This window comes from Athene cunicularia (genome assembly GCF_003259725.1).
Source record: "Athene cunicularia isolate RWA chromosome 3 unlocalized genomic scaffold, athCun1 chr3_part1, whole genome shotgun sequence".
Lineage (NCBI taxonomy): Eukaryota > Metazoa > Chordata > Aves > Strigiformes > Strigidae > Athene > Athene cunicularia.
The window spans coordinates 51258877-51275303 of record NW_020799097.1 but is presented as its reverse complement, the minus strand read 5'-3'; the positions used below and the strand labels follow the sequence as shown (position 1 = coordinate 51275303).

The 16427-nt window shown below is 42.9% G+C and overlaps 1 protein-coding gene across 3 annotated transcripts in view; it reads left to right on the top strand.

Moving 5' to 3' along the window:
* TRAF3IP2 (TRAF3 interacting protein 2) overlaps positions 1 to 15264 on the top strand; it is a 27057-nt gene extending 11793 nt beyond the window's left edge. For all 3 annotated transcript variants that reach the window (XM_026846364.1, XM_026846363.1, XM_026846365.1), the window contains 7 exons: positions 770 to 959; positions 3202 to 3377; positions 4800 to 4888; positions 6329 to 6397; positions 8715 to 8831; positions 10004 to 10078; positions 14783 to 15264. In XM_026846364.1, the coding sequence (XP_026702165.1) occupies positions 770 to 959; positions 3202 to 3377; positions 4800 to 4888; positions 6329 to 6397; positions 8715 to 8831; positions 10004 to 10078; positions 14783 to 14929 (863 nt within the window). In that variant the 3' untranslated portion in view covers positions 14930 to 15264. The remainder of the gene's footprint in view (positions 1 to 769; positions 960 to 3201; positions 3378 to 4799; positions 4889 to 6328; positions 6398 to 8714; positions 8832 to 10003; positions 10079 to 14782) is intronic.
* Positions 15265 to 16427: the final 1163 nt, after the last annotated feature.

Genomic DNA, 16427 nt, shown 5'->3' with positions numbered 1-16427 from the left:
GGGGGGGGGGGGGGGGGAAATAGTTTTCCCTGTTTGGGAAACAAACAGCTTACATTGCTTTCTCTTTCAGTTTATGCCAACAGTTCCACTGTACGTTAGTTAATAAACAGCATTACGTGTGCACAGCCAACAACAGTAACGTTTTTCAGAATTACTTGAGCAGAATTGTCACTTTGGACTTCCCCTGCAGCCTCCTGGATGGCAACAGGAGCAGCTAAAAGGCCTCAAAAGGTCACTTAGGCAGAAAATTCATACAGGGTGAAGTAACAAACCAGAAGACTGTTTTTTTCTCTTTTCATTTACAATAATCACAGTCTGTTTAGCCTTAGTGTTGCAAACTGATTTGTTCCAGGATTTTGCATCTGCTTTCATGAGAATGTTGGAATGATTAATTTTCACAAGTTATTGCCAAAAAGAAATTAAAAAAACAAAAAAAAACCCCAACCCCAAAACCTAACCAAAAAACACTGACACATGTTAAGTGCAGGGACAAAGCAGCCCTGAATGTTTAACTGTCAGTTGTCCCAACAGCCCAACCCAGGGCGGGGATCTGAACCAAGCCACATGTGAATGGGAAATAGGAAACTTCAGGCTGTAAAACGTTCCTTGATTTGGCTTCTCTCAGACTGAGATACCTGCAAACGCCACCAAACTGCTCAGTTTCCCACGACATAAAGGAGGACGTGCCTGGGAAGGAATAAACGCAAACTGAAGCAAAAATGTATTGGCTGAAATGATAGCTGCTGCCTTTATTTTCTCGCCCTCCCAGATGGCAGAGCTCCTTACCAACATACTGCACATACATCACAACCTCTTCCTCCTGTTCCTGGACCTTGCATGAGAGTTATCCGCCCAGCCCAGCAAGTCATCCCAAATTACTCAAACCCTCGTGCTCCCAAGGGCACCGGAGCCCAACCACCCCAGAGGACATGCTCCTCCCCTGCTCCTCCTCGATTCCCGTAAGTATGCCGAGGGGGGGATGGGTTGTGCGCGGTGGAAGCTCCTCTGATCTGATTTTGTGGGCTTTCAAGCAATAATTCTGAAGCCTTGTAATGTTAGCATGCCCAGGCTGCAGGGGTACGTGAGAGATGCTGGGTAGTTTTCTTTATTTGCTATTTTACACCCTACAGGGGCCTGACCTTACCCTAGAGAACTTCAAAGCCAGATACCTGATATGTTGTTACAGCACACCCTGAAATGCACGCATTAAGGAAGATAAACGCTTGAAGGTTAAAGGATGAGGGATTGAAAAATCTCTCAGCTGAAACCTTAGAGCTCTCCTGCTCGAGAGCAGAGGTCAATTCGAAGGCTCACTGCGGTTTTCAGCTTTATGCTGTACCAGCCTGGGACGCCTCAACCACTGGCTTCCAGTGATTTCGTTCTTATCTCTTCAGTAGTTCAGAGAAAAAAAATATCCATCACTGCTATCTCTCTACATTGTAGTTTGCAGCCTTTTCTAAGATTTTTCATGTGGCAATAAAACACCACATGTCTAGCACTTTTCATCCACGGCTTTTTGAATGGTTTTCAAATACTAATTTACCAGACCTTGTATCTCCCTCCTTAAAAGTATGTCATTAACAGATGGGAAATACTGTTCATGCAGGGTTTTCTCTAGACTCACCTACCTGAAAACAAATTGAAGCTTCACGTATTGAGGACTTCTGAAATCAGACCATTTTTATTTAAGTGCCACAATACTTTCAGAGGTGCTAAACTTACAGGCATCTGTGTTTGAAAATGTCCACTTATGTGACATGGTCTTGGCAGAAAACTGAGAGAAGAGCCGGAAAAAAAGAGGGCGGACAACTGAAATGCCGCACTGCTCTGGTCTGTGAAAAGTTAGGTGCTGTGGCAGAAAAGTGAGAGCAAGATAAGGCAGTACCTGCAGCAGAGGCTGCACTGAAGATATGTATGAAAATGTAAAAATACTGAGGAATAGCGGGTGTCCTTTGCAGTAGTAAAGTTTTAAAACAGGTTCCTAATTTTTGGTGCATTTGTTAGGTAAGGTGAAATTTTGGGAAGATCTGTAAATTAGCCACAGGGTAGTTTTTTGTGGCAGTTGATGGGGTACATGTTGCCTTTCTTGGTACTTTCTTCTGCTAAAAGAAACCCAGAATATGCGGGGTCTGTCCTGCGGCTGTGTGGCTGGTGTTTGCATGCTGATTCCAGGAACGGCAGTTATATGTTGGTAATATTTGCCTATAGAGTATTTTGTAACAGAAAACATCTGTACCAAAATGAATAAAACAAATCTTAATGTGACAACAGAAAACATGCTGTGACCAGCCTGTCATCATTCATTTAAGGAAGGCAAAGAAAAAAAAGAGAGTGGGCTTGATTGACTAAACGTCACTGCTCTGTGGGCAAAAGCTCTCAGAGAATCCTAACACTTGTCCAGCAGATTCAACCCATCAGATTCAAAGCACCCTCACATAAAAATCTCTGTAGGTTCCCCTTCCTATTAAACTGTGAGGACAAAGTATAGCAGGACAAGAACCACTCAGCTTTCTAACATCATCCCTTTCTCTGGGTTTGTTATGATAGCAAAGACACTAGGCAATGTTACTGCAGGTCTGGAGCACAGATCCCTGACATGAGAAATCCTTCTTGGATGTTGCTGTTGCTGGTCAAGAAATTAACTTTGTTCCCTTTAGTAAAACTTTGAGTTTTGTCCAAAACTGGAGATCTTCCAAGCTGTGCCAGAGCTAGAAGTCAAGTGCCCTTGTACCCCCATTTTTCCCAATCCCCACCTTGTGCTGTGCCTCTTGTGCTGCACAGGACACCCTGAGAGCATCTGAGGTGCCATGAAGCACCCTTTAGATAATGGGAAGAGGTTACCCAAGTGCCACCCTACTCCCATACGTGCATAACAGCATCCCTGACACGGCATTATTTCTTGCTCAGAAATGGCCTTTGCTTCTGCTGATTGCAGACTGAACAGCTTTAAGCTATGAGGTACATTTACTTCCTGTGGCTAATGTTGCTTCTGCAATAAACTGCTTCTTGTGGTAGACTGTCACCAAGGTATCCGTTCAAAAGATGCTGTAATAACTAAGGAGAAATGCCAAGCTAAGCATTTCTCCAAGAACTTTTCCTAGCTAATATGCAGATATAGTTCTTAGTGTGTTATTGAAAGAAAAAAAAATCTGACTCTTGCTTGAAAAGAAATATTTTTTAAATCCTCACTTTTCTTTGTAGAAACCAGCTATACAACCAGCTACCTAATGGTCAGCTGTCCCCCAGGGCGTGTGGCCCAGACGAAGCATGCTGTTGTCCTGCTGACAATTTTCCATCTCCAGCTGCCATCCCGAGACCTCTCAGTAACCCTGCAGCCAAGGGAACTCTGAGAACCAGCAATTTGCCGGAGGAGTTGCGTAAGTGGTTAGCAAATTTGTTCTGTGCAAGATTTTATGGCGCAGCCTGACAGCTTTAGGTGGGAAAGCTCCGGGGGGGGACAAGGCAGGGGGAACGACATTAAGACACACAGACAACAAGAAAAGAAAATACTGAGTATCATCACATCTGTAGAGTGTGAGCATTTGTGTTTGGCAGGATGGAATTATACCCTTGAATCCTGAAAACATAATTGTCATTAATTGCTTGTTATTTTGTTTACAAAAAATAAATACCATTTAGATTGCTTTCATGACTTCTTGCTAAACAGGATGTCCCTTTGAGGCAGGAGGCACTGAAGCTTACAGTAAAACACTAATAACAAACAAAGCCCTGGGGATAAAGCATTTCTGGCTGTCCCAAACCAGACAAATAGGTCGAGTCTCGACCTCAGTTTCTCCCTGACCTGATGAGTGGGTATGACTTTGGGCCGGGAGGACACACTGAGGGCTGAGGGCAGCACAGGCATTGGCTGAGGTGCCTCCCCAGCCACCAGCCTCTGCACTGCTTTCACTCTTCAACTCTTATGGGACAGTCAGGTTTCAGAAAACTGGCTTCCTTTTTAATGCCATGCTGGCTAGCAGGTGAGATAGACCATTGCTAAGAACCTCCATATCTCTCCTGAGGTTTTGATTTTTCCCTTATTCTTTGTTTTGTGCATCACCTTTCAAATCCAGAGTTGCATCTCTCTGGCCTATAGGAGTGAGTTATGACACCAGATACCTTGTTTTGGATAGACCCTATTTTATTAGTTAGTCTGTCCTAGATGCAGGAATTACTGGATAAAATTGTGTCATTTGTGATACACGCACAGCTGGATTAGATTATAGCCAGCTGGTTTACTCTGACCTGCAAATCCATGATTCTTTAGTTAGTAAGAAAACTCCTTCCATGATGGCAAGGACAGCTGAAGACATTGCTGTCATCAGCCATCCATCCTGCCTGAACGGGGAGTTAATGCGGCAGTAAGGTGAGGCATGCGTGGGGGCTGCTCCAGCTCTCAGTCAGATCCATGAGGTCTGGGGAAAAGCTGTGCTGGTTGCAGCCAGCACAGGTGGCACAAGCTCTGGGTGAGGTCCCAACCCCACATATGCCAAAGGGCTGGGGGAGCAGCCGTTCTGGCAGCAGGTCAGGGCGTGTGGCAGAGCAGTGTTACTCTCTGCAGCTTCCGCCGGGACGCTTGTCAGTGGCAAGGCAGGAGGAGTTTAAACCTAGAGCAAGCTTTCTGTACAGGGGGTTGAGTTCAGCACTACCATGTGCTATCTCACATGTTTTGTAAATAATCAGAAGAGACATAGGTGGGCAGAACCCGTAGTGCAGTGGAAAAAGAGGGCTGTGAAAATCTCACACTCCGAGTGATGTATTTTGACGTATTGCCTGTTCACATGGACTCTCTCTCCTAGGCAAGGTCTTCATAACCTATTCGGTGGACACAGCAGTGGAGGTTATGAAATTTGTGAACTTCCTGCTTGTAAATGGATTTCAAACTGCTGTACGTATTCCTTCTGGAGAAAATGACTTTCAGCCAGGGGAAAAAATGACATTTTTTTAAAAAAGCAGAGGCAGTACACTGTCCATTTAGATGTTTTTCTGTTTATCATCGCATTTTGTACGTTAAAGAAGATACAAAAAGAATTAATTAGCTTTGGCTTTAAAAGTTGTAACTTAAATGATTTGCCTTTTTGTTTGCACATATTTTAACTGAATTTTGTGCTTTGAAATATGTTTTAATAATGACCCTGGAAAATTTCATTTTATGACACCAGATACCAGATGGGCGATGGTATGAGGTTTTGTGACCTATATCATTAACATTTTCTCATATTTGATCTGTAATATCAATATTAAAAAAGGTCAATTTTCATGTTCATTCCATCCCAGATTTTTTTCTGCAGTGCTATTATATCATTGTTTCTTCAGATGTGAAGAACCTTTCTGCTAAAAAATGATCTAAAATCAGTGTATTTCACACAGCTTAATGAAACAGCCCATCTCATGGTTTCATTTGCTTTGTTATACTTTTAAAAGGGATTGTAAAATTACTGGACTGAAAAGGTCTGTGTCCTACTGTCTAATCCCATAAACTATCCAGATTTTCATTTAACTTCTGTGAGTTTGCTTCGTCATAACAGCCCTCTCTAAGGGAATCATCCACAGAGGCTCTAGGATTCGGTGTTCATCAAAATCTTGATTCATGTTTTCTTATTTCAAGTGCATATGCTATCTGACCCCTCAACCTTCACTCTTTGGCTTCAATTCAGGAAAGCATTTAAGCAAGTGGCTATCATTAAACTGAATGAGGCTTGGTGGGGCGCTTTGCACATGCTTATTTATTTTCATGAATCAAAGATTTTTTCCAGAGACTGCAGTTATACTTCTCTCCTGCAGTTCTGTACTATGACCAATTCATAAAAAAGCTTTGGACACCATAGAGGTATGGAGTAGAAGGCTCATTAATAGCACCTTTGCTGGACAGGCGATTGTTGGACCCTGCTGCAGAATAATAAATATGACAAAGTGGCCCCAAACCAGGGCAACAAGTATGTTCCCCACTTTCAAAGAGGGAAAGAGAAAGACTTGAGAGAACATAACTCTTCTATCAAAAGCAGTCATTGCTTGCCAGTTTCTGGGTTTACTGAGCGCACAGAGAAGTGAGTGGTGTTGGTCATATTCAGTCCTATGAAGTCCTTCACCTCTCTGCTGTCGCTGAAGTCTGGGTTACTGCATCCAGTATAAGTGACCTGGCTGACTTCCCACCACACACCCTGGAAATGTAGTTCAATATGAAGCTAAAAATTGACACTCGGTATATACCCTTTGGGTTGCTTTTGGCTGGGATAGAGTTAATTTTCTTCACAGTAGCTAGTATGGGGCTGTTTTGGATTTGTGCTGAAAACAGCGTTGCTCATCACAGACTTTCATTCTCTTGCAGATTGATATATTTGAGGACTCAGTACGAGGTATTGACATCATTAAGTGGATGGAGCGCTACCTAGGTGATGTATGTGAAGGCAATTTAACCTTGTTCATGGCAGAGGTGACCTGAGGAAAATGGTTGCATTATTCTAATAGCAACAGGAGCAGAAACAAAATGCAAAACTCCTTCCTTGCCCCTACAGAAATGGCAGGGGCCTTGAGAGAGAGCATAGGCAAATCTCATTCACTTCTGTATCTTATGGTCCCAAAGCTCTTTCTTTAAGAAATGAAGTGCTAATCCTGGCATTCCTGCCAAATTCCAATGCTGGCTGATAAATTCAGCCTGAAGCTGCCACTGGACAAGTTGTTCCTCCATCTCGTTTTCAAGTAGTGGTTTTTAGCTATGCTTTGTTAAAATGATATATGTATTTCATCCCAGGCTGCATAGTAGTAGCTAATGTTCATCCTGCTTCTCACTTGTAGCTTTTACATTGCTATCTAAAACACAGAAGGGTTCTTCTGGGTAAACCTCCTATATGTAAACTGGGAATTGGTATTCTCTTAATCGAATGATAGATTTGCTCTCATCACTTTGTATCTATCTAAGAAGTAAAATAGAGATTTATGTTGCTGCCAGTGCAGTCCCCTGCAGCAAAAACTTCCTCTGGAGTTAAACTGAGCAGTGAGTACACATCTCCTTTAGGATCAAGCCATTTTGCTGGCACAGCTGGAGACAAACCAGCAATTCTGTCACTCAACACATGGGGTGGCTTCCTTTGATTCATGCCTTGCTGGGTAGCCATCAAGCCTCTGACTCAATCTGGACAGATCTCCATGGCTCAGGAACAGGATGACAAAGTGGTGGGCTATCCCCAACCACAGCAAGGAAGCTCAACCATCTGAGAGAGCACTGCACAGGTTTCCTATAGCTGTCCAGCAGGACACCCTTAGCTCAGGTGTACTACCACGCAGGCATGGTACCACTGCATGCAGAGCCAGCTCAGGGCCTCTGGCTGCGGTAATGCAGTCATGCCTTTTGGGGCTTTCATCAGGACAAATTAGGCTTGGGCTTACCATGTGTAATGGAGGTACTGAAACTAGAAGCGAGGTTGAACTTCCTTTTGCCAAGATCATCATTATCACTTAAAATACAAACTGGCAGATCTCCTTTGGGACTCCTGCACAGTCAGTAGGAGAAACCAGTATGTGCAGAGAGCAATTCCCTGCCTCCGCATGAGGACCCTTCTCTGACTGCCTGCCCCAGAAATGTTTGCTTTCCTCCATTGATTGTAGAGGCAGTTTCTGACTTCAAAACTATTACAAGTGTGAGGAAGAAGGGACTGCTTGGACCCAGGCAGGGGGATGTGTGCAACCAGGCATGTCTCTGCAAACCCTCAACATCTGTAAGTGCTTACATGCATGTCAGGCACAAGCAAAAGTCATTCTGGAGTATGTTAAGTCAGTATAAGGGATAATGGCTCCTTACCGTATCTGACCCTGTGGTGGGGCAAATTCCCTTGATATTGCACAGGAAGAAGGAGTTAATTAGGTGCCAGGCTGACTGTGAGCCACAGACTTGGAAGCCTTACACAGCCTGATGTGGTGGGGATGAAAGACAGGCCCTAGGTAAACACAAGTAGGAGGCTTTCATCTGCTGAGCCTCTTCACTAGCCCACCATTAAGGAGGAGACATGTTTCCCGGATATGAAGGATGGCTCCTCTGAGGAAACCCGAGATCAGTGGGGGCCTGGGATTAAACAGGTCACAGGGAGGATCCAGGCTGTCCTGACAAGGTGAGTAGCATTGCCTTTGGCCCACTGCAACAAGGTGGGACAGAGCTGCTAGGTACTACTAAACCTGCCCAGGCTGTATGCAGCAGCCCACCCCTCTGCACAGTCACCTCTCTGCACACTTCACCACTGAGATGAGCAAGAAAAGTTGTCATTTCTGTTGCCAAGAGCCCTAGAAGTAACTTCCATAGGCAACATAATGCTTTTAGTGGCTTTATGTATAAAAAGCCATAGATGGTTAAATAGATGCATTAAGCATAAGCTGTTGGAAAACATTTAGGTCTGAATTTGAAGATAAAACTTTTCTGTGTATGTACATAGACACTCTAAACTGATAAAAAGTAGCTTTTTATTACAGGGATTCCAACTGTGAACTGGTAGTTGCTAATATATCTCTTGCCATTTAGATTTTCTATATTATGAGATCTCGAGAAATAATGAGGAGAATGAGTGTACGAGTTCTCCTGTATTTCCTGCCAGAATGAATGAGATCCTCTCGTGTTTGCCAAGAACATAAAGATCACTTAAAACACAAACTGGCAGATTTCCGATCTGCCTCTACCAAACACGCTGCGTTTCCCAATTTCATAAAAGTGCTTTTCTCCCTAACAGAAGACGGTGATGATAATCATAGCAATCAGTCCAAAATACAAACAGGATGTGGAAGGGGCTGAATCCCAGCTGGACAGGGACGAACACGGCTTACATACTAAATACATCCACAGGATGGTAAGCAAGGACATGCATTTGCTGTTTTACAAAGACTCTGTCTCTTCTTCTCAAAAGACAAATCTGTTTCCAAATGGCAGGTTCTTTGCTTTGTTTTCCCTAATCCCCATAGTTAAACACCCCCCTTTGGAATTCATTAATCCTCCCTCTCATCAGCTCCGTATGCTCATTAACATCTGCTAAGAGGTTCAAGGAAGAAAAATCCTATTAAACGTGCTCATCTTATTTCTCCATGTTCTTTATTGTTCAGTGTTTTTTTCCCTCCTTCACCTTCTTGAGCCCTTGCTGCCCTGTTATATAGCCCTGAACACAATCTTATCTAACAGTGCCTGACCTTCCTCCCTATAAACCAGCCTCTATCGCTTCGGCCATCCTGTAACTGAGGCCTTTCTTTGGGCAGCAGTAAAGCTGACTGAGAGATGGAATTGTAAAGAGAAGGCCAGAGCTGCAAAGCGGGGCTCCTGGGGGGCGCAGGGTGGCAGGGGACCAGTGGGAGTCACAGATGCCCATCTCTGCAGTCTGTCACAGGATGGACATTTAGCCCAGAAGAGCCCACAGAGCCATGAAACTCATCCATTCTCTCTCAGTTCGTGGTTTGCTGCCTTTCTCAGCCTATAACCCATCTGATTCCGCAGTTTGATCCTGCAGTCAGACTTCTCAGAAACTGTCACCAACAGATGAGCGCTCAGCAGTACTTTGCTGTCCTTACCCCTCCCGGGATGCTTCTCTCTGGTGACACAGAGAACAGGCTAGATCCCAGCTCAGGCACAGAGCTGGCACATGGGGAAAAGGCTGGGTCCTAGCCTGGACACAGAGCTGGCCTCCAGCTGAAATCTTTCACCCTGTTGGAGACAGAACAGGGACCTTAGTCAAGTCAAGCTTCATCAGTTCTAGATGGATTGCAACTGCAGCTAAACCCACAATTATTTCACACCACAGAACTAAATGCTCAAGAAACGTTGACAGATCTCTCCTGTATCATTTCTGTAGTAATGAAGAATCAGATTAAGTGGCCAAACAAAATGATACTGAGTCTACCAGCAGTAGATCAAATCACTTAACAGAAGAGCACTTTAAGTAAGCAACAAATGTTTTTACACATAGGATTCAGATGCATGCGAAGAAAAGTTAACATGTTGTTACAATAAATCTGGCAATTTGTTCTATTCTAGATGCAGATTGAGTTTATACAACAAGGAAGTATGAACTTCAGATTCATCCCTGTGCTTTTTCCCAACGCCAAAAAGGTAACATGCATATATACTTGTTGAATGATTAAACACATATTATTTGATCACAGTACACCAGATGAAATCTTAAAACCCAAACCCTCAATTTCTTGGTTCTTAATATCCCACTGTAATATTCCAAAGCTACATTTTACATGAAAAGTTTATAGTTTTATGTACATACAAATAAAGAACATTTCATCCACAATATAAATCAGCACATAAATGTATTTCCGATGATGAATGTACAACTAAAACTCAAATTGTCTTGAGCATTGAAAGAATTTAAATGGAGAGAGACAATCTATCCAGCAAACATGCTTTTTATATTAACCCTTTTATAATTTTGTCCAGATGTAATGCTGATGAGTGAGATGGGAGAGATTTATGACTGATGTGAAGTGAGGATCTGGAAGAGGGTGGGTTGAGAATATAAAAATAAAGAGGATAATAAATATTAAAGTACTAGGCTGTTGCTTGAACTTTGATGGGCTCATCAAAGGCAAACTGTAAGTTTTTTTAGGACTTGCAATTTCATCTGCCCTCCTTACTGGTTTTGAAGATTCATCTGAGAATAAGAAATAAGCAATGCAACAGATTCCCATCTCTTCTTCCTCACTCTAAGAGAAACTCTTGGATTTTTACAAGGCCAGAAAAGTTAAGACAGCTTCAGTTATAGTTGAGAAATTGCATCCTTCCCCAAATGTAGAACGGATGTATTGTATTCGTGTTCGCTTTTCACCACTAATTGCTGTGTGCACTGTTAGGTAACCCTAGATACAGGTGCCTTTTGGAAAAGTATGGAAGGATTCTTTGTATTTCTTTGGATGCCCAAATTTTGGAATATGAGTCAAAATGATTGTAAGGCTGTGAATTCCCACTGCACTTGTGGAATGTAGTGTAACAACATTCTTTATTTAGGCAACAGTTTAACGGAAATTTAAAAATATGTCCCTGGGTTTGAAAAATATGTGAGGTCCTTTGGAATGCACAGTACCTCTGGTATTTCATGTCATTCAGCTTCCTTCCTGAATGATCTCAGTCTGGTACTTGCTAAGCGTGAAAAGCTGGGAGACAGCGCTGGTGGGAATTGGGCAGACCACAGGCAGGGTACAGGTCAGCATTTTCAGTCAGTCTTTGCAGCTTGTTCTGGGGGGAAAGGGCAGTACTGCTCCTAACCCTGGGGGCTCCTTGAGTGACTGCCACATGAACAGACCACACAGCCTGCAACCACTTGGCACCTTAAGTGCTGCAGAGAGAAGTGGCCCAGCAGGCACTATAGCTGTCTTTGGGCTTTGAGGCAGACACAAGAACAATAAACTTACATTAATTTTGGCTGAACTTTATGTATCAGAGGACTATTTAGCATATAGCGGTGGTTCTCTCAGACAGTGATCTATAAGGAATTTCCAGGGGTGGTTTATTCAGCTGGTCCTATCAAAGCATCAGGCTCCAGGCAGCCTTCCTGCCCATCCTCTGTAGTCCACGTCACCCTTCAGTATTTTGAGAGGTGCCTTTCTCATCTAAATTATGCAGATCAGCATTTTCTATTGCTGTTAACCTTTGCTCTCTTTCTCCACACATTTCTTTAGTATGTCATCTATCTTCATCTAACTAGTTAATGATCATATAACTGAGGACATCATGGGTGGAAGGAGAACACCAGTGCAGTAATGAAGTCTGTGGGCAGTCAGAGGAAGTGAGGTACCTGAAAAATGCCACATATATGTACAATTGGATGATATTGGCAGGCAAATTACTTTAATTTTGCCTTTTTTATACTGTCCTTTACATTTTTAAGTACTCCTGTAGCAGGCAGAGGAAAAGAACAGGAAAGCAAGACTTGGAAGGTTTCATCTGGGGACATGGCTATTAGATGAGTTAATCTCATACAAAGCACATCATAAAGCACTGCTAGTATGTGAAAGTTTGTCGACCTCCAACAGGAAGGGATCTATGTGATCCAAAGACTGTTCATTAGGAAACTGAATAATGAGGGGAAAAAGCACAACACAGAGTTAAGGTGGAACTGGCATTTCCAGCTTCATGTCGTATACTGCTAAAGGAAACCTGGGTATTGCTGGTTCAAGGCTTGCATCGAGCCAATCCACAGAAATTTGTCATCCTGATGCAGTCACCCAATGACCAAAGCATTAAGCCATGATTGCCCCATGCTGGAGGCTCCCTCTGGCAGAGTAGAGGCAGCCAGAGCAGCAAGGTGAGCAGGGTTGGTGCCAGGGAAGACAGGAGAGCTCAAACCGTGCTCCACTAACACATCCCCGAATGCACAGCCCTGTCCTCCACACTAACATGCTCTGCCCTCTTCCTGCCACTTTGATCCTCAGTTATCAGATACTCTCTCTATGGTGTAAAGAGAATTTCCTCTCAGCTTACAGATACACAGCTGAATACAAAAAATTAAATGGGCAGTAATAATTTTCCCATTACTCCCACCCACAATGACAGCTGGTGTCACAGGACAGGGTAAAGCCCCCTTCTTACTTTCTCTGCTCACCTTCTGAATCAAAAGAGCAGCTCTAGTTACCCTTTTACCCCTACACACCTCCCTCAAGTTAAAATTATTGCCAGAGTTGATTATCATGGAGGTGGTTTTTGCACTGAGTTCATTATGGAAGATATTAAATGAAATTGGTCACAGGAGCAGTTCTGGAAGAAAGGCACAGAGCCTGTCTCTGGATGTATAGTGTTCCTCTCATTATATCACTACTTGCTGATTTCTTACCTACTATACATTGCTCACACTAATTTTGATCTTTTCAAGCTTAACTAATGATTTCCCATGTGGACCTGTATCAAATGCTTTACTGAAGTCCAAACCAACTATGTGTATTGCATTTCCCTTCCTCCAAAAAGTGTAGTTTCTTATCACAGAGAGAGGGCTCATTTGGTAAACTCTTGCTGTATTTCATTGCATTTCCTTCTATAGCTCTTAACCAGATTTAGTAAAGAAACGCATTTAATATAATAAGTGTGCACACATGCATGCAAACATAGTTATCTTTCTTTCTCCTAGTAACTTTTGAATTTCTTGGCCAATTTCAAACAACTTTGTCAAAGGAGTAAAGTTCACAAAGATTAAAATCCATTCCTGTGAAACAGACTTGCAGGTGGAGGCAAGAAATCTTATTCATACTTCTACCAAAGGGAACACTGCTGGATCTTACCCTTGTTGGTCATTGAGGTGTCCACCTGGAACAGCAACATTTTAAAACCTCCACTTTGGGGAGACCATTGACCAAATCCTGTACTTTCTCAGCCACTGCAGAAAGAGGCCAGGCATGATAGACACCTCTGCCACTCACCAGACTGCTTGTTCAGAAGCCTAGGTGAGGTCAGACTAATAGATCTGTAGGTACCAGTGTGACTTACCTCCTTCTTATACATAAATCCTATAGATATAACAAAGTGGTTGCATCAATTAATATAAACCACTCCATGGGCAGTGGAAACAATGCAGCCTCATTCCTACAGCTGTACAGGCCAAGGAAAAGACAGCCAATTTGAGAAGCATGATGCTTGGGATTGAAAAATTTGGACTGCAGCTAGCTTGTTTGCTGGCAGGAAGGACATGTGCTGCCCATGCCAGGGCATCCCCTGGCAAGGCGCCAGAGAGCTGGTGCATACCAGCAGCCTTTTGCTCTGTCCTCTTGGAGATAGCTTCACTGACTTGACAGGGTCTGTGCTGCTCCTAACAGGGGCCACCTTGGAAAAATACTGCCCTGCTAAATGAGAGGTCCATGGTGAAAGTGCTGGATGTCTTTTGACTGCTCATGTTGCTTACGTGCTGTCTCAATTTGGCTGTGTTCTGGTGTTTCTAACAATAGCCCTTCAAAAATAAATTTCCACCTCCACAGTGGACGTGAGCTGGTTTTGGTCAGGGATCAGTCTTTGGACCTCTTCTAATCTATGGTATGATAATAGTCCTTCACCCCTACGCATCCAGGAAACCTCTCAAGGGTGTGGAGACATGGGAACATGAGGTCTGAGCAGGCTCCTCTCCATCAGCCTGCTGTCGTTGTCCAGAGCCATGGTGATCTCAGCTTCTTTATGTTAATGGGCATTAGCCAACCCCTCTGAAAGGCTGCACGTTTCCCAGGATGCAATGAGTGGTGGAGATGTGACCCTGCTAATCTGGACATGCATTAGTCTCTTCTCAAGCTCAGCATCAGCCTCAACCTCCTGCTCAGGAGGTGGCCAGAGGATGCCATGCTTGGTGAAGGAAGGTGCACAGGGAGCGGGGAGAAGGCTACCAGGGTGAGAAACACTCTCCCAGGGTCCTGCTCTTTCCCTATTGATTCTCATCTCAAGGTTGAACATGTTGTGTGGATCCTTCAGCAGCTACTAATGTGGCAGCCTTTCCCTGGTAGGGGCACTGTAATATCTCCCTTCTCAATGTTTATTTTCACAAGCCTTTAGGTGCCTATCATTGAGGTCAGACACCCTCTGAAACATGGTGAAATTAGCCAATGTGATGGCAGAAAAGAAAGGAAGACAGGCAAGCTGTGAGATCACACAAAGTTCATTTATTTAGGAACCCAAATACAATTCTGAAGCCAAATTAAAATTTCTTGTTGTTACGGGAAGTGCCTAGAACAGACAAAATGAAATTTTGCCTGGCAGGGTATGATGGAATCTGCAAGGTTCTGGTACAGATTCAGGAGGATTTATGAGAATTTGCTTTTTGTTTTTCTTGTTCTTCAGGAACACGTGCCTACCTGGCTGCAGAACACTCACATTTATAACTGGCCAAAGAATAAGAAGAACATCCTTTTGCGGTTACTGAGGGAGGAGGAATACGTTGCTCCTCCAGTAGGACCTCTACCAACACTCCAGGTTGTGCCGTTATGAACGTTATTACTTAAAGTGCACGACAAGCAGTTGTTAAAGGGTTGTTCTTGGCAGGGAGCCAACGCTCTTCCAGATGGCTCTTTTTGATGACAGAAGACACTCTTTCTGCTAAAGGAATTGGTTGTCTTGGGTAACTCAGGCTCGGCTTGTTTTCTACCGTGTTAAACATCCTTTTCTGAAGCTGAAGGGGCAGAACTCTTTTTAAATAAGCTGCAAATGGAAAGAATGCCCAGTTTTATTTTAACATCTGTTTTTAACATATTCCTTTATTAGTTGATATAGCAAACAAATACCAGAAATAATGTTGCAATAAGTGTAAAATAAAATTTACATCCTTTTTTTTTGCTCAGGGTTTCTTAAAGATATTCCTGCCTTGCATAGCATTACCAAACAGTTAATTTGTATATACACTATTAAATATATTTGCCTTTTTTAAGGCAACCTTATACATTGCGTCAGCTTTTATTATTGCTGGGAACAAGGGAGGAATGGTAACTGTTGGGTAACACAAGTTTTCCTTAGCCTGTCTTGCATAAAGACACTGTCTTCAATTAGAGGACTCTCAGATCTGAAATCTCTGGAGTTCCATTTCCTTACAGCTCAGCCCCTAACACCTTCAGTGTGTTGCAGCAATAGTCCACAAAAGGAGAGCTAAATGCAGGACTACGTGTGTGCTGTCGGTACTACCATGGAACACTACAGTATATTTTTTTTTAGCAGGCCTTTAGCTTCATTACTGCTCTTCAGCCCTTATTTAAAACAGAGCATGTCAAAGGACAATTGGCATTTGGAAAGCCAGCGATTGTTAAGAGAAATAACATTGACTCCTACAACTTGTATGCAGTATGGAACAATAAAATAATCAAAGATGTTAGAAAGCCATGGGGTGTTGGCAACCAGGAAAGCTCAACAGCATCACATCTGCTAAAATTTGAACTTTTTTTTACAGAGCACTTAAGTATGACTTTGGTGAAGGTTTGGGTTTTTTTAAACTGCCTTAACCTTACTGAGGTAACTGTGGATCCTGTTGGCTTAAAATTCTACATCACTTATTCTTTAGAGTACTCGTACAAGAATGTCCTGCTGACACAAAGCACTTCATGCTTGCTCAATGCAGGCTCTTTACAAGATCTTTCTCAGTTTTATTATTTGTTATAGAATGGCCCAAACACATCTTTATAAAAAAGTAAATGTGTTTGGTAATCTGAAAAGTAAATTAGACCAGAAATTGATACTTCTGTTACATTACCTAAATTATTTAATTAGTTTTCCATGAAGGTGGTGCTATTCTGGTGTGTTGATACAAGATGTGCTTTGTGGTGCTCATGAGAAACAATTGAAGAACCACATTGCAGATACGCTCTGATTTTCCTTTAGCAGGCTTTTGCATACAGAGTTGCAGCCATTTAAGAGAACTGGGAGAAGGGTGTATTCACTGTTGCAACTCCTGTAACTTTGATTGTGGTATTTGCTGTGCATCTTACAACTCCAGTTTCTA